Here is a 23,735-nt window from a genome sequence, read left to right on the forward strand (position 1 = left end):
CGCACGGGGAGCGTGGTCCGGGCGGGGTCGTAGCGCGCCTCGCGTTCCGTGCGGCCGCTGGGGGAGACGCGGTCGCGAGTGGGAGGGACAGTCCGCACCAGACAGGTGGAAGAGGACGGGCTTTAGGCTGGAAGAGCCTTAGAGGAGCCGTTTCCAGGTGGGGCTCCACACGCAGGCTCTGACAAGGAGACAGGTCAAGGTCGCCCCGCGGGCCAGGCGGAGAGGGTGCGGTCCGGGCCCTGGACCTCAGCCCAGACCACCCCTCCTGCTCCTGGCTCCGGAAGGCTCTGGGAAGGAGCGTGCGGAGAGGAGGTTGAGTTTTGGGGGTGGAGTGGGAGGATGGGGTCCCCCGTGATCAGTCATTTCGGTGCAAAGCGCCCCTCCCCCCATCCTCCCACCCCGCACCGCCCAGCAGCCAGTGCCCTCGGCCCTCAGGGGGCACAGGACCCGCGCAGACCCCGCCAGTGAGAATGGGGGACGCAGCCCCGAGGGCCAGGCCCTGCTCCACGAGTTTGCGGGAGAGCAGCCTCGTGTTGCAAGACGAGGAGCCTGGTATCGAGGTGGTAGCTTGCAGGGTCCCCCGGCCCCTGCTCCTCAGGTCTGCGCTGCCACATTGTTGCAGCTTTAGGTGCGGAAGGACCTGGGGCTGGGTTTGTTGAGTTGATCCGGATGGAAACGCGAAGCTGCGGTTCTGGCTCCCCAGGAATGTATCGTTTACATTGACAAGTTGAATTAGAAGCTTCGTTTCCCTCCGCCCCGCCCCCCATCTCATCAATTTTCTGGAAATACCGAATTCCTCAAGGAGTTCAGGCAGGTGGGGCAGAGGAGTGTGCCGCAGGCTGGTGGTTTCACAAGATCCGCCCCATTTTCTGCCTTCTAAGGAGCTGAGTCTATGCGGGGGAGACCTATGCTGCAGGCAGCATGATTGGGGCAACATTAGGGAAGTTAAGAACTATGGTGGGAACGAAAGGAGATGCATCTTTTTTTTTTTTTTTTTATTTAAAGATTTTATTTATTTATTTGACAGGCAGAGAGAGAGAGGGGGAAGTGGGTTCCCTGCTGAGCAGAGACCCCGATGCAGGGCACCCAGGACCCTGAGATCGTGACCTGAGCCCAAGGCAGAGGCCCAACCCACTGAGCCACCCAGGTGCCCCAGGAGGTGCATCTAATCCACATTTGGGGTGGGGGCCGTGTGAGAACCACCTCAGGATCAAACAGGGAGGTAGAGACATTCAGGAAGGAGTTACTCCGGGGGACCATTCAGCTGCAGGAGGGTGAGATCCTTCTCACCTGGGCATGGGAGTTCAAGCGATTAGATGAGAAGAGCCCAAAGTCAAACCTGGGGGTGGAAAAACCCAAGTCTACGGATGGTGAACAGATCCTCTCCGGGAGTGGGGGACATGCAAAGGAGCAGCGTCCTTTATCTTAACACTGTTCTCTGGTTCATCACTTACCCTACATCTTAACCACTGGAACTGAGAGTTCCTTGTGGTCAGATATGTCTGTCCTCTCTGAGTCTTTATTGTCCAGCCACAGCACTGGGCCGAGAGTGGGTCTCTGTTTTGGAAGAGTTGGATAGTTTTAGATAAGGCTGGCCAAAGCAGGGCGTGCAGGACCTCCAAAGGTTTGCTGAGAAGCTTGTATTTTATTCCTGGGGCAGCAAGTGTTCATCAGAGGTCTTTATGAGGCCACCAGGTTTATGAGAAAGATTGGATTGATCTTCGTGTGCCAAGGCTTCCAGTGGAAGGATACGGAACACAGGGAGATTATTCAGGAGGCTGTCTTAGGAGAGAAAGACCTGAGTTATGATGGTGGCCATAGAAATGGAGGAAGTGATGGTGAGTTGTCCACATAGAACTGCCAGTGGGCAGATGGGGAGTTACTCCAACATCAAATGTGGGACTGAATGCCGGAGAGAGAGTAGGGATGAAGGCATCTCTGTAAAGGGGAGAGGGGAGGCCATGAGACAGAGGAGAATCCTAGATTCTCCGGCTCACTCCCAGCACCAGGGGTTCAAGTCCTTCCCCATCCCTGCCAAGTGCTCTACTCAAGGCCACCGCAAACGACTTGACTGTTAGGAAAACCAGCTTCACATTCAGTTCCCAGCTTCTTCCCTTTCTATCCCAAGATGGTTCATAACCGTATTAACCGCTACTGTATTAAGCACTGACTCTGACTTTGCAAAGCATGTGTACTTAACACTGAACATGTTTAGGAAGCCCCTTGCAGTCCTAAAACCGCTTTGTCATCTTCCCACACATTCTTGCTTTATTTCTTTGCCTGTTCCTGGGTCCCCCCGAGGCACGGGAACAGACTCGTCATTGCCTCCATGTCCAGTTTACATTAGTTGTCAAATCTCAACTTGATTCAGTGTCAAAACTTCTCTTCCCCTCTCAAGCTTGCTTTAGGCTCCTAGTCTTGGAGGGGAAGGTGCTGGGCTTCTCCATTTCCCCATCTTGCTTCCTCACAGCCCCTCCTCCCCCAATAGACTGTGGCTCCAGAGCCTTGGAGGTTGTAGAAGTAGACATGGAGGAAGGCAAGGTCCCCCCGTCATGTGGCTTTACTATTCTGAGCCGGACAGGAGTTTGTAGCAGATCCCCTCCATGTGGTGCTTTTGGGGTGCGGTACCTTTGACCTAGGTGGTGATGCCTCAGTCTCGCTGCTTTCCATTGTTCCTTCAGGCCCTGGTTTCTGGAATTCTGTACTACCTGCAGCTGACCGATCGTTCCCCCAGGTGGCAAGTCTTGGGCAAAGTCTCTTTACAATGGCTTCTGGTTGACTGCCTCACTTGCCCGTATTTGATCTACAGGAAACACTTATGCCTCCTTTGCCCCAGCAATCCTGGGGGATGTGTGGTGCAGGGCATTTCAAATGCCTCTGCCTCTCCAGGTAGCCAGCCTCAGACTTTTCCAGCACCAGCCTCTCTGCCTACACTAGCTCCCGGGGGTGCCGGCCAAGCTATTCGGAGGGTTTTCTGGTTTCATGAATTGTTTCAAGCAAGCTAAGGCTTGTGAGTGCTGGAATTCAGAAGGATGCTAATGGAGGGAGAAAGCTTTGAGATCACCGAAAGGAGAGAAGGTTTTAGGTGGAAGAGGATGAGGTCAGAGGGTTCCAGGAGGAAGCGTGAAGCCCCCTCACCCCTACCGCCCCCAGGGACAGCTGGCCGAGGAGGGTGGTTCGCACTCAGGGGACTTACCCCTCCCGAGCAAGAACCAGGAAATGAGAGAAGTTGCTCCATGGGGACCCAAGAAGGGCTGAGGAGGTTTGGATAATAGTTACAGCAATTGGGAAAATTCTGGGCAAATGAGCAGCGAGACAGACATTTGCTGGTAGCTGTGAAGGCCGGGCTGAATTCCGCAGGGTGTACTTTATGTGTGTCCTAGTCCACATGGTTCCCACAGCCCAGACCCCACACCAAGGTCATCGGTGTGTATGTAGGGCTACACACACAGGCTCCTATTCACACACACCTGCATACTCGTATCCCTAAACACAGAGGCACCTGGATCTACCTGGGATTCCTTTTTATGGCCACATAGTTTATATACAATACAGTATACAGATTTTAAGTGTTCAGTTGGATGGTTTTGACAATTTACGCCGTTAATCACCACCCCCCAAAACAATCTGTAGAACATTTTCATTGTTCCAGAAAGTTCCTTCATGCTCCTTTCCAGCAGTCCCCATAGTTTTTCATTTTTGTCTGTTCTGATATATTTTTGTACACACGTGCGAGTACACCATCCCCTCCTTGCCTTACTCCGCACATATGCAAGCCGCACACCCCACATCTGCTGACCGCTTTGTGCCTTACAGTAAGCTTGGACCACGGTTACAGACTGTCCTGTTCTTGCTGCGATGCCAGTATATGCTAACCTACCTTATCATCAACCCTAAAATCGAAACTCAAGTGATGTGCTTTATTTATTTTTTTGTTATTTTTATTAACATAATCTATTATTTGCCCCAGGGGTATAGGTGTGTGAATCATCAGTCTTCCACATTTCACAGCACTCACCATAGCACGTACCCTCCCCAATGTCCATCACCCAGCCACCCTATCCCTGACCCCCCACAACCCAGCAACCCTCAGTTTGTTTCCTGAGATTAAAGTCTCTTATGATTTGTCTCACTTCTGATTCCATCTTGTTTCATTTTTTTCCTTCCCTATCCCCCACGACCCCCACCCTGCCTCTCAAATTCCTCATATCAGAGAGATCATAATTGTCTTTCTCTGATTGACTTATTTCGCTCAGCATAATACCCTCTAGTTCTATCCACATCGTCGTAAATGACAAGCATTCATTTCTTTTGATGGCTGCATAGTATTCCATTGTATACGTATACTACATCTTCTTGATCCGTTCATCTGTTGATGGACATCTAGGTTCTTTCTATCGTTTGGCTATTGTGGACATTGTTGCTATAAACATTTGGGTGCACGTGCCCCTTTGGATCACTACGTTTGCATCTTTAAGATTCATACCCAGTAGTGCGATTGCTGGGTCATAGGGTAGCTCTATTTTCAACTTTTTGAGGAAACTCCATGCTGTTTTCCAGAGTGGCTGTACCGGCTTGCATTCCCACCAACATTGTAGGAGGGTTCCCCTTTTTCCACATCCTCGCCAACATCTCTCGTTTCCTGACTGGTTCATTTTAGCCATTCTGACTGGTGTGAGCTGGTATCTCACTGTGGTTTTGATTTGTATTTCCCTGATGCCGGGTGACGTGGGGCACTTTTTCATGGGTCTGTTGGCCATCTGGATGTCTTCTTTGCAGAAGAGTGATAAGAGTGATATTTTATTTTATTTATTTATTTTTAAAGATTTTATTTATTTATTTGACAGAGAGAAATCACAAGTAGATGGAGAGGCAGGCAGAGAGAGGGAAGCAGGCTCCCTGCTGAGCAGAGAGCCCGATGCGGGACTTGATCCCAGGACCCTGAGATCATGACCTGAGCCGAAGGCAGCGGCTTAACCCACTGAGCCACCCAGGCGCCCCAATAAGTGATATTTTAAAGTGATATTTTAAACCTCTTCTTTCGGATCCTTGGAGCTAGTGAAAAGTCAGAAAGGTGGTAATCATTCCACCTTGCACAGGAGTTTTATTTTTCTCTAGGTGCTCTAGGATATTTTAAAATGGAACTGTATTGGGGTAAATAGCTTTAAGTAGCCACATTGTGGCTCGTGCCTACCGGAAGCCCAAGGATTTGACTTCCAAGATACATTCCAGTGGAACAAGTGGGCAGTGGTGGCCTAGCAGGGGCAGAGGCAGCAGGAAGCACCAGGAGGAGCTCCCAAGAGCGGAGAAGATCGGGGTCAGGACCAGAGCCTTTGGTCTCACAGATCGGTCAGAGGTCAGGGAACTTGGAGCAAAGCCAAGTCCAGAGGCTGGTCAGGGCTGAGGATCTGGGTCAGGGGAGAGGAGGGTGTGGCCTAAGCCTGATCAAAGCGCAGAGGAGAAGCAAGTGCTGAGGGCAGAGTTGGAGGCGGTGAGACCAGATGTCATGGTCACGGGCTTTGGGAGACCGTGTTACAGTTGACCGACCCCTGTGCCTGCCAGGTGAACTGCGTGGAACACACTCTCCCAGGACTGCAGGGGTTTCTCTCAGGTGTGTAGTGCGCCTAGGTTTGGGGATAGGGACGGGGGAGCGCCTGGGTCTGGGCCTCTGGCCCAAACTTGTTGCTTCTGAAATTCAGAGATACATACTAGCGATCCCGAACAATAGGACCGGGTGCTTCTCTGAAACGAGAGACTGATAGCGAGGCCACTTCTCACCTCCACATCTCGGGGGTGCTCTAGCCTGCAGCTATGTCCTCTAGCTTTGTCAAGGTTCAGGCCACAAGGAAGGTGTCACCTGGATCCCAGGATCCCAGATCCCTAGGGGAGCCTGCCCCTCAGGCAGCAGCCAGAGCTCCGTCCACTTACAAATATGGCCAGCTCCTGTCCTGTTCCTTGGCCTAAGAGTCTCTGAATGGTGCTCTCTGTGGGATTTGTAGCTATTGGAGGCTGCTGGGTGAAGTTGGGAGGAGAGAGCTAAGGTAGCAGTAAAGGGTTACCTGTTTCCTAAGCTCCCGCCCGTGCCGGACAGTTGGTGTTGGTCATCTGGACATAACCTTCCTACAGCCTTTCCAGTAGAATTCCGTGTCAACTGCCTCCGTTTTCAGGCGAGCGTGTTGAAGTCTGTCCCTGTATTAAGCTTTGGCCATCTGCTTCATACAGAGAGTTGCGGCATAGTGGGGTTATCTCTGGATCCTGAACCCTGTCTGTGCAGTCCCCTGGTCCCTGCTCATCCTGAGCCCAGAGCCCAAAGTAAAGCTTACGGCCTGGCTTCTCCAGGAACACTGTGCCTCTCCTCTCCACCGGAAGCAAATGGCCATCAGCTGTGTCCGCCCAGACTGCCTGCGGCTGAGCAGTAGATCAGACTCTATGTCCTGGAAGTCCTTTGAGAGGCCTGATGGGAGGCCTGGCCTCTGACAGCTGTGCCATCAGTCAGAATGGGAAGGCCTCATGTGTTGGTCAAGGCCAGGGAGGGAAGAAGGGCTGGGTCTGGCCAGTTTCCAGCTTCATTTCCGGCCATGCTGACCCTTAAGGAAACATCCCTTCCCTGGTTGGCTTTTGTTCCCCAAATGTAGACCTGTGTTCTCACTGGAGTAGCGTTCAGCAGCCCGGCTGTGTCCAGACAGCTCTGGGCCGACAGCCACACACAAACCTCCTGGTTTGGAGATAGGCCAGGTCCCTGCAGGGGAGGGTGAAGAACTTTCCTACCAGTGGATGTCCAGTATGCAAGGACCAGGCTGCTGCTGGCCCCTGGCTCTCCCAATAGAGTTCGCAGCTTTGCTTGCCACCCAAAAAGCTGTGTGGATTTCCCGGCTGGTCAGTTCACAGGAAGGTCGGTCTCTCTGATCCCATGAAGCCAGATCTTCAAAGTGCTCCCTCTGGCCACTCTTCCCATCTGCCTGCCCCATTCACCTGCAAGGACCATCACACTGAACCCCTCCTGAAAGTCTCCGAGTGCCATCTGTGCTCAAAGAATCCATAGGGAGCTGTCTTCAACTTGCCACTTTGACGCTACTGTTTTGAACAGGTCACTAGGAAAGTCACTACATATAAAACAGTGGCAGAAACCATACCAGGTCAGTGCTGCTAGCATGAAAATCTGACTAAGGAATCAATTTTTTTTTCTCTATTTTTTTAAGATTATTTGGCAGAGAGCACGCAAGCACACAAGCAGGGGGAAAAGCAGGCTCCCCGCTGAGCAAGGAGCCTGATGTGGGATTTAATCCCAGGACCCTGAGATCATGACCTGAGCTGAAGGCAGACGCTTAACCCACTGAGCCACCCAGGCGTCCCTAAGGCATCAAATCTTTATTGTGAAATTCACACAAGAAAAAGACTTGAGCTTAGGAAAACTGATTTTGGCTAAACAAAATTGAAAGTAAAAAAAAGTCAGAATGGGTTAACCGTGAAATGTGAAATCGAGGAATTAAATTGGCTTAACAGAGCTCACCAAGGAAAATACTTTTGGCAGAAACTTGTCAATGTTAGTTTAATGGTCTCTGTAGAAGCTCAAAGTCCAAGTATTCTTAGGACGCAAATGGCAGAGCCAGGAATATCTGAAACCTTGTAGAGTTTGGAGTAGCGCTGAAAGTGGGGAGGTGAGCACTCTGTCCACCTGCCCAGGCTAGCAGCGCCCCGATCTCCGCTCACAGGGCTGCATCCTCTCTCCGAACTGTGTTGTTAGGTTAGGAACGGTCCTCTTCCTCCTTTATCAGCAGGTGAGGGGTCCTTGCTTGACCAGGAAGAGTGCTGCTTTTGGGAAGGAAAGAAGTCTCGAGGAGTTGGTTCCTGGAGCTGGCTTGACCCCTGGATGCCTGAAGACCATCCCCTCCCCCACTAGTGAATAAAGGGATGGAGGCTTTAGTGGGGAGAAAGCGCGTGGGAATTTGAGGATGGGCTCGGAGCTAGGGATGGGTTAGGTTAGGAGCCAGCCTTTAGGTTGGCTTACGGAAGCTGTAGGACTAGATCCAAAGCTTGTCCTCTCTCCTCGACCCACGGCCTCCCAAATGCCCTGAGCACTGGGCTTTCTTTCAGGAACAGAGGATCTGGGATCTGACTGGGCACCGGTGGGAGTGGGGAGGTCCTTAGGTACAATCCGCCAGTGGTATCGGTGGGTGTGGCATCAAGTCAAGGTGACCCCATCAGTGAGGAAGGCAGGAATTTACTCAGTCCGTGCATGCTTCTTGAGTGTTACTGTGCACAGAAATCCTGGTCACTGGGTGGGGATGCTTTGAACAAGGAGGACAAGGTCCCTGTCCTTGTGACCCATCCATTCCAGTGGGAGAAGATTGATGATAAGCAAACCAATGAGCGCAGTAATGTCGGATGGTGGCGGCCACATAAAGATTAGATTGTAGGGAGAAAGCCGGAAGCAGGAAGTATGACATCCTCCGAGAGAGAGGACAGTATCCTAGTCTAGGATGTTAGCCCTGGAGCTGCAGCGAAGTGCTAGGTTTGGAATATATTTAAGTACTGAAGCTAATCGAGTGGGGTGCGAGAAGCCAAGGAAAAGAGGAATTCAGGGTGTGGACTTGAGCAACTGGGTAGATAATGGTGCTGTCCTCCGAGGCTGAAAAGGCAAAGACAGGTATTGGAGGCGGGGGCTCGTGTGGATGGAAAGTTCTGTTTTGGCCGTGTTGCATTTGAGACGCCCATGAGACATCCAGGTGGGGTCCAGATCCGTGGAGACATCAAGTAAGGGCTAGGATTTGGGACTCCCTGGTGTACAAATGGGATTCAGGTCCCTTAGGCTCTAGCTCTTAGGGCGGTGGTTCTCCAGTGGTGGGTGACTTGCCGCCTTCTGCCGGGGGACATCTGGCGACATCTGGAAACCTCTTTGGTGGTTACACCCGGGTTGGGGGAAATTGGCTACTGGTTGGAGGCCAGGGGTGCTGCTAGGAATCCTGCTGTACCCCACCCCACACACACACACAGCACGGAATTACCTGGCCCCGAATGCCAGTGGTGCTGAGGTGGAGAGCCCTGTCCTAGAGCGAGTGTAGACAGAGAAGGAGAGAGAGGACAGCCCCAGGACCTGCCTAATGTGAGGAGGTAGAGCTTGCCCCACGGAGCACTGAGTGGAGTGTCCTGGAGGTGGAGAGTGTTGGGAAGGAGTGGAGCTAAACCGGGTGGAGTGTGGACAGACTCCATCCTTCAAGCCCAGAGAGAAGCAACAAATGGCGTAGGCAAGACAGACATGGTTGATGACCTTGACAAAAGCGGTTCCTGTGGTCTGATGGGTTAGAAGCTCCAGCTTGGAAAAGGTTGTATTTCTTCCCTGATCAGAATGTCTCGTGTGTGCTTTCATTAATCCACACCCAACAGGGAGGTTCTGTTATCGTGGCCTTATAGAACAGGCAATACTATTCCGCCCATTTTACAGAGGTAGAAACTGAGGCGCAGAGAGGCTAATTACTCCCCATGGTCAAGCAGCCCACAGTAAGTGGCACGGCTAGGAGGATTTGGAGGGGAGGCATTGAAGGCAGTGAGCGGTGTCTCTGTACAGGAGCACGGAGTCGGGTACAGAGGAGGTTTGCGCGCCAATGGGAGTGATCCACGTGGAGGCTGAAATGGGCCATGTTGGAGGGGAGGCTGAGAACCGAAGTCTGAGTTCCTGAGGATCTCAGGATCTCAGGATCCCAGGGCCCATGTTGAGTGGTCGACCTTTCCCAGGAGCCCTCACCGTTTTGAGCAAGACTAACCCTCGACTCCCCTTCTCTCCCACATGCCCGCCCCCCACCACAGCCCCACTAGGCAGCTCTCTGTAGCTGCCCACCCTGCTAACAGGTAGCCTCCTTGTAGGAAGTGGCTGCGTGGCCCCAGCCCTTCCCACTCCGTGTCTTGGGGCACCAGAGGCCAGATGGGCTCGGGAACCAGGATTGCAAGTAAGGGCAGCCCTGCGGTCAGGAGCCAGAGCCCAGGCTGGCTGGGCAGTTCTATCAGTACACATCAGCGATTTTCCTACCCAAACTTGACTGCCACCATCCTTATCCTAAGCCTACAAGGCTGTCCCCAGGGTCTTCGCTCATCACTCTCTCCCTGCGGTGGTCACCGCACCAGCCTCCTGTAGACTCTCCCGAGGACTGAATGTTCTTGCTTGCTTCACCCTCTCTCCCTTCTCTACCCGGCTGAGTCTTGGCATAGCCTCCTGATTCGGGAGGCTCAGCTAGCGAGGGCTGTCTGGAAGGTGACTGCTAACAGCCTCAACTAGATGATGCCATCCTGTTAGCGCATCCGACAACGGCTGCTTCTTCGGTAGCCCTGTTCCCGCGTATAATGTGGTTTTTTTGGTGCGGCGTCCGTATTCCATGCTGGGCTGTAAACTTCACGAGGCTGGGTCTAGTTTACCAGTTATTTCCGGGACCTGGCACACAGTAGGTGCTCAGTCCCTATTTGCTGAAAGAGGGAATGAATCGCTGACTGTGTTATAGCCCGTTTGGCATTTCTCTGGCTGGCACCTACTTGTTGCATTCAACATATTATTCCACTCAGCACACCTCTTACTACAGATTCTTGAAGCTTGCCTGATCCCCCGTGTGATTACTTCCATCTTTGTCTGAAGGCGTATAAAGGAGTTTAATCCGGTATCTTTGGCACCATTCATTTCAAATAGAAAGCGAGGGATGCCTGGGTGGCTCAGTGGGTTAAGCCTCTGCCTTCGGCTCAGGTCGTGATCTCAGGGTCCTGGGATCGAGCCCCGCATCGGGCTTCCTGCTCAGTGGGGAGCCTGCTTCCCCCCACCCCTCTGCCTGCCTCTCTGCCTGCTTGTGATCTCTCTCTCTCTGTAAAATAAATAAAATATTTAAAAAAAAAAAGAAAGCGATGCTAAACTTGTATGTTATTGGTTCATCCCAATAGGATGGCTGGTTTGGTGTTGTGTGAACCGACAGAGCTTTACAACATCCTGAATCAGGTCACAAAACTATCCCGACTGACTGAACCCAACTATCTCTGCTTATTGGGTAAGTGCCTTAAACACACACACACACACACAACCTATGTTGTGTTCAGTGCCCTTCAAATACCATTTTAGGTAAAGCAACAAACTTATGAGACTTGGGGAATAAACAACTTTGGAAAACTCTTTGGCTTAAAATGCTACCGCTAATTGTCACTTGACTTGGAATGAACTCCAGATGAAATGTAGAAGTTCTTGGAAGACGTGTGTTCTTATTGAGTGAAACATCTCAAACATCTAACACCTACGTAGTAAGGCTAATAAATGCCCATGTACCATTGCTCAGATGTAACATGATAAACGTTACGCATAGATATGTACCCCTCTTTTGTGCCCCCATCCCAAACCCATTGCTTCTCCTCCCCCAAAGATGACATCTTCTGTATTTCTTACCTTTTTACTATATTTGTGCAGGCATCCCAAAATGTGAGGCTTAAACATTTACACACATTGTACCATCATGTACAATTACTCTGCAACTTGCTTTTTCTTCAAGTTTTTGAAGTCCCCCCCCCCCCCCAAATCTAAATGGGAAGATCTGTTTTAACTGTGAGTTGGGGCAGCAGCCATTCCTAATCAGTTGTGGCGTGCTGCTGGCATTTGTGTTTCTGTTCAGAACAATGCGGCACAGCCCGGGAGACCCTTGACCTCTTATTTATATGCAGGAGTTTCTTCCAGATGCCTCCCTAGAAATGGAATTGCAAGTTGCAAGTTCTGCTTCATTACGTTGTCCAGTTGCCTTCCCAAAAGACTGTATCCATCTGCATTCCTGTCCTCTGTGTAGGAAACCTACCTACCCCTACCTGGTTTTGTCAGCCTTTAGAATTTTTGCAGTTTGATTGGTGTGAACTTGTGTTGTAATGTTTGCTCCCCCCATTAAAAAAAAAAATTGTGATAAAATACACATAAAATGTACCAACGTTTTTTAAAAAAGATTTTATTTATTTGACAGAGAGAGAGAGAGATAGGCAGAGAGGGAGGGGGAAGCAGGCTCCCCGCTGAGCAGAGAGCCCCATGCGAAGTTTGATCCCAGGACCCTGAGATCATGACCTAAGCCGAAGGCAGAGGCCCAACCCACTGAGCCACCCAGGCGCCCCCAAAATACCAACTTTCAAATGTACAATTCAGAGGTGTTAAACCTGTGCATGTTTTACCGCCTTATGGGCACCACTTTCCCTCTCTGTAACTCTTCTCTTGTAAACTTGGAAACGAGCTCTGTACCCATTAAATACTAACGGTCCTTCCTCAATCCCTTAATCCCCTGGAGATTCCCTTTCTCCCTTCTGTCTCTATGATTTTGACGGCTGTAGGGCACGTAGGTGGTATCCTACAGTATTTGTCTTTTGGCTTATTTCATTGAGCTTCGTGATGTCCTTGAGGTTTGTCCTATGGTAGCGTTTTGCTGTCTTCCTCTTTAAGGCTGACTAATATTCCATTGTGTGGATATACCGCATTTCCCCTGTCCATTTATTTATCAGCGGACATTGGGGTTGTTTCCACATCTTAGCTGTTGTGGATGATAATGCTACGATTGTGGGTGTACAAATACTTCTGAGACCTTGGCTTTTAGTTACTTATTTTGGGCATATAAACCAGAAACGGAATCGCAGGGTCCTATGGTAACTCTGTAAAGTCTGAGGAGCTTCCCTACTGTTTTTCTATAGTTACATGAGTCCAGGGGTTCACACGTTTTCCATTTTTCCACGTCATTGTCAACACTTGTTATTTTCTGGTTTTGGGGTGACCGTAATCATTCTAATAGGATGGAGGTAGTATTTCATAATTTTTTAATTTTAAATATTTTATTTATTTATTTGACAGAGATCACAAGTAGGCAGAGAGGCAGGTAGAGAGAGGAAGGAAAGCAGGCTCCCCACTGAGCAGAGAGCCTGATGCAGGGCTCGATCCCAGGACCCTGGGATCATGACCCGAGCCAAAGGCAGAGGCTTTAACCCACTGAGCCACCCAGGCGCCCCAGTCAGATTTTTTCATCAGTGTTTTCCCAGATCTTTCATATTGTATTGCCAAAATCTGAAACCTGCCTCAAAGAGATCATCCGATAAAAGAAACTAATAATTATTTTGGAACAGAACCCAGGAGATCAGAGTGGTTCAAGATTCCCCATTGGGACCACACTTTATATTTTGCTGCAATGTGTAATGGTTTTCAGTGAGAATTGCCAAAAATCCTACATGCTTTCATACTCTCTGGTGACTGGCTAGAGAGGCTATAAGAAATTTGGGAGGGGCGCCTGGGTGGCTCAGTGGATTAAAGCCTCTGCCTTCGGCTCAGGTCATGATCTCAGGGTCCTGGGATAGAGCCGTGTCAGGCTCTCTGCTCAGCCTGCTTCCCTTCCTCTCTCTGCCTGTCTCTCTGCCTACGTGTGATCTGTCTCTCTGTCAAATAAATAAATAAAATCTTTGAAAAAAAAAAGTTTGGGAGTCCGTACCCTTTTTCATGCAAGCGCCCCATAGGGTGAGTTATTTGGGGAATAAATACCATTCATTCAAGGCCTCACTAGTAGAAAAGAGCAACCAGGACGCCTACTAGTTTGTGAACATCCTGGAGAAAGCACGATTTTGTAAAGATTTTATATTTTTAAGTTCTCTCCACACCCATGGTGAGGCTTGAACCCACAACCCTGAGATCAAGAGTTGTGTGTTCCACTGAATGAGCCAGCCAGGTGCCCCAAGTGTGAATTTTTTGTCCAAATTATACCTGAGTTTCACCATCCTTTCTCGCTGTGTTATTTTTTTTTAAGATTTTATTTATTTGACAGACTGAGATTACATGTAGGCAGAGAGGCAGAGAGAGAGAGGAGGGGGGGGAAACAGGCTCCCCGCTGAGCAGAGAGCCTGATGCGGCGCTCCATCCCAGGACCCTGAGATCATGACCTGAGCCAAAGGCAGAGGCTTTAATCCACTGAGCCACCCAGGCACCCCGTCCTTTCTCGCTGTATTTAGGGGAAGTTGTAGCGGGTCAGCCAACAACCCCACCACCTCTCTTATCCCGAGTTTGTTCTGAAGCTTTCTAGTCTGTATCATTTGAAGGAATAATCATGCCTCCCCTCTCCAGCTCTGCAGTTTTCAAATACCACTTAGTTATTGATTCAGCTGAGTAGTTGATTATGGACAGTAACCGCCTATGAAGAAAGCGTTTTCTCAAATACATGATTTAACACTATGATTTAGGAAGTAGATGCACTGAAATCGGCCGGGAAAAATTACTGACGGTTGGTATTTGATCTAAAACTCCCTTCAACATAGAGCCTAGTCGTTGATCTATTGCAAAATAAAAACTGAGAGCTGTGCATTTACTATATCCATTAAAAACGAAGAACCTACGAAATATAGATTTGGGCTTAGACAGAAGACGGGAAAATCAAAATCAGTGTATTGAACCTGCGTGTTTCATTTGCTCACAAACTTTTACACGCAATATTCTACAAAAGAAACTACTATAGCTAAGAGAACTGCTCTTTTGATTTGCTTCATTTCTTTGTCGACCCATTAGCATGCTGTCAGAGGTCTGCCTTTTTGCAAACAAGCTGAAAAGCATCCTTCCAAAGAGACATATATAAATATTCGTATATAGGTCTAGGGTATTACTGTTCAACATAAATGTTATTTCGAGAAAAAACTTAACAGAAGTTAGAACAACGTGTGACATCTTTAGCCACTAAAAAAGTCAAAAAAATTTCAAAATTACTGTTTTTATGACAGTTAATATATACAAATAAATATTGGCCAAAACTCAGGAAATTAATGCCTGGGTTGAATAGTTGGGAGAATTTTTGTTCAATTGAAATGCCTTATCTCTCTCTCTCTCTCTTTTTTTTTTTTTTTAAGATTTTTATTTATTTATTTGACAGAGAGAGATCACAAGTAGGCAGAGAGGGAGGGGGAAGCAGGCTCCCTGCCGAGTAGAGAACCCGATGTGGGGCTCGATCCCAGGACCCTGAGATCATGACCTAAGCCGAAGATAGAGGCTTTAACCCACTGAGCCACCCAGGCGCCCTCTGTTGGATTTTCTATATGGACAGTCCTATTTATCTGCATATAATGACGGTTCCGGTTCTTTTAGGTTTTTGCAGTTCTTTCCTTCTCTCACTGCACTGCTGTGCCCTGGGCTCCCCATTGTGGTGTTACAGAGACACAGTGACCGTGAGTTTTGTCTTGTTTCTCCCCTTACCGATCGCTGTGATGTTTGGTGTAGCCACTCAGTAGTCTTCCCCATCAGGTTAAGGAAGTTCTTGTATATACCTAACTTACTAAGGACATTTGTTTTTTTCGCATTGTGCATTGAAATTTTCTGTGTGCCATAGGAGGTTCAAAACAGTGAAAGCAAAACCAATGAATCATTAAAGTAGTAGCTAGTAAAAAAATAAATAAATAAAAATAATAATTACATACACACCAAAAAGACCGTTTACAAACAGGGATCATTCAGACCAGACTGTGGGATGAGGCTTAGGGGTATGTTTGTGATCGAGCTTCATAGTGAGAAAGCCATGAGGATTTATTTTTCAGGGATTTGTCGCAATAATACAATTTTCAGTGGTTCCCTCTTCCTGACCTTGAGAAACGGTTCAAAGCTTGCTTGTTCTTTGCAGAGACATAAGAAACAATCCAGGTCAAGTTAGCCTTGTAAAGTAAACTGAATTAAGCTTTGTTTGCATGACCTGGTTTGGCCCCCTCAGGGAGTTTGCAAGGCTGCGCTCCGTTTCTGATTTTAACAGCGTCTGTGGAAAAGAACATACAGTTTTTCCCCTTTAATACCTCCGTGTGCTTTCCTTGTATGACATAGTGTGTTGTGTAGATCACGATATATTTTAATCATCGTGTATTTTGCGAACACTGTTAGATTTGGCTTACCGTGATTTCTGATTTTCACATTTAAATGACTGGATGGAATGAGCTTATGGTATACTCTGCTCGGTTTTGCTTGTTTTTTTTTTTTGTTTTTTTTTTTTAAGATTTTTATTTATTTGACAGAGACAGAGATCACAAGTAGGCAGAGAGGCAGGCAGAGACAGAGGGGGAAGCTGGCTCCCTGCTGAGCGGGGAGAGCCCGATGCGGGGCTGGATCCCAGGACACTGAGATCATGACCTGAGCCGAAGGCAGCGGCTTAATCCACTGAGCCACCCAGGCGCCCCTTGCTTGTTTTTTTTTAAACCATCCAGACCATGTATCTGACTTCTTTTGCTCATGGTTATATTGTTAAAATTCACTCCTACTGTTGTATGTAGCTACAAGTGGTTGGTTCATTTTCATTGCTACATCAAGTGTAAACAAAGGCAGGCTGTGGTTAAAGTGGTAAAAACACTACCAGGTATTTACACGAAAGATACAAACATAGTGATTTGAAGGGGCGCAGGCACCCCAGTGTTTGCAGCAGCAATGTGTACAATAGCCAAAGTATGGAAAGAGCGCAGATGTCCATCAGCAGATGAGTGGATAAAGTCGTGTGCGTGTAGGTGTGTGTGCGCATGTGTACGTGTGTGCGTATGCATATATAGTGGCCTCTGACTCAGCCATCCAAAAGAATGGAACCTTGCCATTGGCGAGGATGTGGATGGAACTAGAGGGCATTAAGCTAAGCAAAATAAGGCAGTCAGAAAAAAACAAATCTGTGATTTCACTCATGTGGAATTTAAGAAGCCAAACAGATGAACATAGGGGAAGGGAGTGGAAGAAGAAGGTGAAATCAGAGAGGGAGACCAACCAAGAGACTCTTAACTCTAAGAAACAAACTGAGGGCTGCTGGCGGGGAGAGGAGCGGGGTGGGGATGGGGTAACTGGGGGATGAGCATTAAGGAGGGCACTGAGTGTTCTGTGCCCGCTGTTCTGGACCCCTAAACTCCATTTCTGAAACTAATAATACACTCTATGTTGATTGATTTTTAAATAAAAAATAGAAAGAGGTAAGGACAGATTTTAATCAGGAACGGACTGTTTCAATAGGAAAGAGTCCAGCGTGAACCAAGTCTGCTTGGGTTTGTGCAGAGGTGACTGGCTTAGTTAAGGGGGGGGTGAAGGAGTGGGGTGGGGAGGGAGTGGGGCTCAGGGTGATGAAGTCCCAGAACCTAAGGTTCGGTGGGGTGAGGAGGTTCGGAGCCGACGACTAAAGAAAGAATTCTTAAGACGTCGTTGGTGCAAAAGGTAATTTATTAGAGCACGGGGACAGGGCCCGTGGGCAGGCGGAGATGCGGCTGCCCCGGGTTGTGAGGAGTGGTTGGTTATATACACAGGAGTTGGGTAGGTGAGGACAAAGGGGTGTCCAGAAGGGCTATTGGGGCAAAGAATACTATCAGGATATTGAAGGCTTAGTTGCTATCAAGTAAAGACAATTGGAAGTCTGGTGGAATGTTACATTCCTGCTATCAAGCATCCTTGTTAATGAGATTTAGGTTTAGAAGAAATTTAACTTTATTTACTTTTCCTTCTACCTCCACCTCCTTGGGTTTTTTATGGAGGGGAGGGTGACATTAGGGCTTGAGGAACTGAGTTCTGTGTCTTTGGAAATTGGGCTATTGATAAGGTAACTTCTTTGTTGTAATCTCAAGGACATTTGCAAACCAAGGGAGACTCCTGTCTTGCAGGATTGTGATCTCAGCAAGTTAACTATCATTTTATGGCAGTCAAGGGTGCCTGAGGAATGCTACACCTATGGAGGGGAGCGGATGAAGGGGGGGGTGCAAGGCACCAGCTCTTGCTTTGTCCTCAGCCAGCCTCCTGCTCCCTCATCAAGGGGACTGGGGGAGTGAACAATTAGAAGGGGTGGGGATGTGGTTCCTTTGAGACCCATCTGGTTTGGCTAAGTGGCATTTATTAAAGTTAAGCTCCTTCCCTTCCTGGGAGATTGGGAGGCAGGGGCCCTATCTTCGGGTGTTGGCTGGGACAAAGAGAAAGTTCTTTCAGTAGTCTTGAGTTTATTTCAGACCAGCACTGTCTGGGGAGCTGGGCCAGCCCCGGGCTGCGGCCTTAAGCTGTGTCTGAAGATGTCTTAAAGGTATCTTTATGGGGCGCCTGGGTGGCTCAGGGGGTTAAAGCCTCTGCCTTCAGCTCAGGTCATGATCCCAGGGTCGCGGGATCGAGCCCCACGTTGGGCTCTCTGCTCAGCAGGGAGCCTGCTTCCTCCTCTCTCTCTGCCTGCTTGTGATCTCTGTCTGTCAAATAAATAAATAAAAACTTAAAAAAAAAAAGGTATCTTTAGATGTCTGAAGTGTTTGTTACTGGGGTTTTTTTTTTTCCCCCAGCCACTGAAAAACTCTGGATATAAGTCTTCTGTTACTTTATTGCAGATCTTTTTTCTCACTCTGTGCCTTGCCTTGTCACCTTTTTTTTTTTTTTAAGATTTTATTTTCAAAAGATTTTATTTACTTTTTTGACAGATGGAGAGCCAGAGAGCACAAGCAGGGGGAGTGGCAGAGGGAGAAGAAGCAGGCTCCCTGCTGAGCAAGGGAGCCCAAGGCAGGGCGCTATCTCAGGACCCTGGGATCATGACCCCAGTGGAAGGCAGATGCTTAACTGACTGAGCCACCCAGGCGCCCCAAAGATTTTATTTATTTATTTGAGAGAGAGACCGAGAGAGAGAGCAAGCGAGCATGAACAGGGGGGAGGAGCAGAGGGAGAGGGGTCAGCAGACTCCCCACTCGGCAGGGATTCTGGGACTTGATTCCACAGCCTTGAGATCCTGATGCTTGACTGACTGAGCCCCCCCAAGCACCCCTGCTCTCTCACCTTCTTAATGTTATATATATTTTTTAAAGATTTTATTTGTTTATTTAACAGACACAGATCACAAGTAGGCAGAGAGGCAGGCACAGAGAGGAGGGGGAAGCAGGCTCCCTGCTGAGCGGAGAGCCCAATGCGGGACTCGATCCTAGGACCCTGGGATCATGACCTGAGCCGAAGGTAGTGGCTTAACCCACTGAGCCACCCAGGCGCCCCACATTTTTTTTTTTTTTAAAGAAATAGACTATGTTGGGGAGCAGTTTTAGGTTCACAGCAAAATTGAGCAGAAAGTGCAGAGATTTCCTAGGTACCTCTGTCCACCCGCGTCAGCACGGCCTCTCTGACTCTCCTCCGCCCCTGCCAGAGCGCTGTTTGTCACAGTGGAGGAAACTACACTGGACCCTCGTTATCCCCCGAAGCCCCGAGTTTCCAGTCAGGTTAGTGTCGTGCGTTCTCTGGGTTTTAACACATTGATGGTGGACGTGTGTTCATCATGACCCAGATCCTATAGAATAGTTTCACTGTCCTAAAAATCCTGAGTGCTCAGCATAGAACTCCCTCCCCAACTCCACCCCCCCCCCAACCCCTGGCAACCCCTGTCTGTAGGGCTTTGTGTTTTCAGGAATGTCTTCTAGTTGGAACCGTGCAGCAGGTGGCCTGAAACTGACTTGTTTCACTTCCATACGCGTTTGACTCTCCTCCATGGCTTTTCCTGGCTTGATCGCTCTGGGCATGCATATGCACGCGTGTGCGCGGGCGTGTGTGCGCTTGGTCAGTACTATCCCATTGTCTAGATGTACCACGGTTTCTCCATTCAGTTATTTAAGGATCTCTTCCTTGCTTTGAACATTTGACCAACCCGAAAAAAGCTGTCCTAAACAATTGTGGTCCTAGATTTTCAACTAATGTGGGTAAATACCAAGGACCTTAATGGCTGATAAGAGTTTGTTGAGTTTTGTTAGAAATTGCCCAGTTAGGGCGCCTAGGTGGCTCAGTGGGTTAAAGCCTCTGCCTTCGGCTCAGGTTATGGTCTCAGGGTCCTGGATCGAGCCCCGCATCGGGCTTTCTGTTCAGCGGGGAGCCTGCTTCCCCCTCTCTCTCTGTCTGCCTCTCTGCCTACTTGTGATCTCTGCCTGTCAAATAAATAAAATCTTAAAAAAAAAAAAGAAAGAAACTGCCCCACCGGTCTTCATAGTGACTACGATTCTGCGTTCCCACTAGCAGTGATGAGAATTCCTGTTGCTCCACATCCTCACCAGCATTTGGTGGTGACGGCTTTTTGGATTTTTGACGTTCAAGAGGCATGTAGGGGTCTCTTTATTTGTTGTTTCAATTTGCATTTCTTTGAGGATAGACGTGCAGTGTATTTTCTGAGGCTTGTTTGCCACCTGCGTATCTTCCGTAGTGTGCTGTGTCTGTTCAAATCTTTTGCCCATTTTTATTTATTTGAGAGAGAGAGAGAGAGAGCGAGCGAGCCAGGGAGAGGGGGGTGAAAAGCAGAGGGAGAACCAGACTCCCCGCTGAGCAGGGAGCCTGAGGCGGGACTCGATCCGGGGACTCCAGGATCATGACCTGAGCCAAAGGCAGACACCCAACCAAAATGGGCACCCCTTGCCCATTTTAACAACCTTGCCATCAGGTTGTTTTTTTTCTCTTGTTGAATTTAAGAATGATGTTTCGGGGCCCCTGGCGGGCTCAGTCAGTAGTAGAACATGCGACTCTTTATCTCGGGGTTGTGAGGTCGAGCCTCACGCTGGGTGTGGAAATTAAAAATCTTAAAGCAAAACAAAACAATGTTTTGGATACCCTCCCTTTTTAGGATTTATGGATGAGGCTCTGTCGCTGTTCCACATCCCCCCCCAAACTCTGAGGACATCAGTTCTACCTTCTGCCCTAGCAGGGACATTAGGACCTCAGTTCTTAGGTTTTAGAGTCTGAATTTGGATCTAAAATTCTAGGGGGGCATGAGCTCACTTCCTACTTTTCTGGACCTCAGAGAAAACTTTCCTTAAATCAAAGATAAAAAATTTCACTACCCTTAAGTGGATGTGGAGGCATGGGTATGACGGGGCAGAGGCGTCCTGCGGGTCGCCTAGAATAGTGGAACGACATCCCTCGAGTTTTATTTTTTTTCTTATTTTTTGAAGATTTATTAGAGAGCATGCACTCGGGGCGGGGGGCTAGGGGGCGGTGAGGAGGGGCAGAGGGAGAGGGAAAGAGAGAATCCCAAGCGGACTTCCTGCTGAGCGTGGAGCTTGACATAAGGTCCTCTCAAAACCCTGATGTCACAACCTGAGCAGAAACAGGAGTTGCATGTTCCCACTGTGGAGTCACATGCCTTGAGTTCTAAATGGGCAATTACTAAAAATCCAAACAAATATCTGTCGGGGATGGTGCAAGTATTCCAAGTAGTTTGGTCATACGCTCCTTTGCAAATACGGCTCTTAAATACTTCTCCTTTCTAGACGTGCGTTCCAAACGGGAGTATGACGAAAGCCACGTGATCACAGCCCGTCGAGTGAAGAAGGTAGAGTGGCAGAGTGGGAATGCCCATGGGGCAGGCTGGCTATCTGACGAGGGCGGGCAATGGGAGATTTTACCCAGATCTGGGAGGCAGCATGGTGGGGGACACTGTGGGCAGCAGAGGTAGGACCACCCCTGGGTGGGATGCTGGTCTCCCAGGCCCCTCCCATGCTCCCTGAGGTGTTCCCGCCAACCCCATCACGGCCAGCAGCTTCCCTGAGCAAATGTTGATTTAATTCCTTGACGGGCCAGCACTGTTCCAGACCTTGGGGGCTACAACCGAATGCAAGATGCCCCTGGCTCATTGTTTTCCGACCTACTTACGGAACAGACAGTAAGAAAGCATCGAGGTAATTCCTATAACCCAGATTGGCTCAGACCAGAGGCAAGCAACTCTTGATCTGGGGTTGCAGGTTGGAGCCCCACACTGGGCAGAGATTATTTGTATAAATAAACTTTAAAAAATTATAATCCAAAGATGGAAACCACTTCCCTGCCCCTCCCCCATGCGCCTTTTAAAAAATATTTACTTGAGAGAGAGCGTGGAAGTATGCGCAAGATTGCCCAAGCAGGGGTGGGGCAGAGGGAAAGGGAGAAGCAGACGCCCCACGGAGCAGGGAGCCTGGCCAGGAGATCCCAAGACTCTGGGATCATGACTTGAGCCCGAGGCAAATGCTTAACCGACTGAGCCACCCAGGGGCCCTGCACAGAGCCCTGCACGCAGTCACCGTGCCCCCCCACCCCCCCGCTCCTGCAGTGAGCCCCCTTTCTCTACCCCCACGGGGTTTCTTCTCTCTCTGGTCATCACCAAGCCGGCAGCCTCGGCTTAGGATCCGTCTCTGTCCTCTGTCCTGACCGCATTCTCCGCCGCCTTCTCCCAAGGTCCATCTGTCTTCCCTGGCTTCTCCTCTGTGTCCCTGGTTCAGCTTCCTTTTTCTCCTGGCGCTGCCTGAAGAAAATCACTGGTTGGTCCTCGGTCTCCCTCAGATCTGTCAGTGCACCTGCCTGCTCAGAGACCTCCCTCAGGCTTCCAGCTTCCGCTGTCCAGCCACAATCCGCCGTCCTGTCAGTTTTGCTTCTAAAGTTTAGTCCGGCAACACCGACCCCTGCGCTTCCCACCGGCGGCTGTGCTGGGATGACTCTCTGGCCCTTTGCCCCGGGCAGCTTGATGGGGAGCCTGGGCCCTGGTTCATGTATTTTTCCAGGGTCCGCTCTATGCTGCTTGGAGGTATAGCTCAGTGGTAGAGCCTTTGACTGCAGGATAAGCTTGCTGCCCAAGACCCCCTCTCCCAAACTCATGGTTGCCTGCCCCCACCCCACCCCCTGGGGGGCGGGTTTCAACTGTCTGGCTTCAACCTTTAGCCCTTCATCCGCATTTCAGAACTTTCTCGGCTTTCTGCAGCCTGTGCAGAGCCAGCCCCTTTGTCATGTGTGGCCCGTGGTTTCTGGTTCCACTCCCAGATCTGCAGATCCCTTTGATTCCAGCAGCACCCCCAACCCTGGAAGAGACCTTCTCTGGGGCTCAGTCAGGTTGACACCTCTTGCCTCCCCTCCCCAACTTTCCTGCCAGCAGCCCCAGCATGGCCACAGCAGGACATAACCCTCAGCTTTGGGGGGAATGCCTCTGTCTCCAGCAGGCATACTTCTGCTCTCTCCCACACCTCAGTAGCATTGCCCTGGCTGCATTTCCTTGGTTCTAAATGCACAGACCCACTCCCCATATTTGAACATTTCTGAAATTGAAACATACCCTACAATTGATAGGCACTTATTTATTTTATTTTATTTTAATTTTATTTTATTTTAAAGATTTTATTCATTTATTTGACAGACAGAGATCACAAGCAGGCAGAGAAGCAGGCAGAGAGAGAGGAGGAAGCAGGCTCCCTGCCGAGCAGAGAGCCCGATGCGGGGCTCGATCCCAGGACCCCGGGATCATGACCTGAGCCGAAGGCAGAGGCTTTAACCCACTGAGCCACCCAGGCTCCCCCACTTATTTATTTTTTTAAGTATTTATTTGAAAGAGAGAGAGAGAGCAGTAGCAAGAGACTCCAGGATCATGACCTGAGCCAGAGGTAGATGCTTCACCAACTGAGCCATCCAGGCGCCCCCACCAACGGTCTAGTGTACATGCAGCCCCGCTGAGAGCTGCTCTCAGGGAGCACAGGGTTGCTGGGAGCACAGGGTTGCGGGGTGCCGTATCTCGCTCGTCTCTGTCCCCGAGGCGCTATCTGGTCCTTGGCATCTGGGATGTGCTCCACAGGTTTGCTGACTGACATGAACCACTGGAAGCCGTTCCTTCCGTCTGGAACGTTCTCCCCACCCTCGTCCAACCAGCAGGTTTCCCCTCGCCCTTGCAGCCCCAGCTCCAATCCCTCCCGCCCTGCCGTGGCCTTTCGGAGTCCTCAGGGCCAACTTGGGGGTTTCCTGGGCCACCTTGAACCTCTGTATTCCAGAC

General features: G+C 49.6%; 1 protein-coding gene across 4 annotated transcripts in view; it reads left to right on the forward strand.

The window, feature by feature from the left end:
- Positions 1-23,735, forward strand: part of STYXL1 (serine/threonine/tyrosine interacting like 1) — a 62,701-nt gene that overhangs the window by 5,960 nt on the left and 33,006 nt on the right. The window contains exons 1-4 of one of the 4 annotated variants that reach the window (XM_082712596.1): positions 31-157; positions 7,088-7,136; positions 10,918-11,021; positions 21,220-21,281. In XM_082712596.1, coding sequence (XP_082568722.1) covers positions 10,919-11,021; positions 21,220-21,281 — 165 coding nt within the window. In that variant the 5' untranslated portion in view covers positions 31-157; positions 7,088-7,136; position 10,918. Of the gene's footprint in view, positions 1-30; positions 158-5,237; positions 5,612-7,087; positions 7,137-10,917; positions 11,022-21,219; positions 21,282-23,735 lie in introns of those variants that run through there. The other 3 variants (XM_082712594.1, XM_082712593.1, XM_082712595.1) reach the window with 3 other exon arrangements.

This window comes from Mustela nivalis, assembly GCF_964662115.1.
Source record: "Mustela nivalis genome assembly, chromosome: 19".
NCBI classification, from domain to species: Eukaryota; Metazoa; Chordata; class Mammalia; order Carnivora; family Mustelidae; genus Mustela; species Mustela nivalis.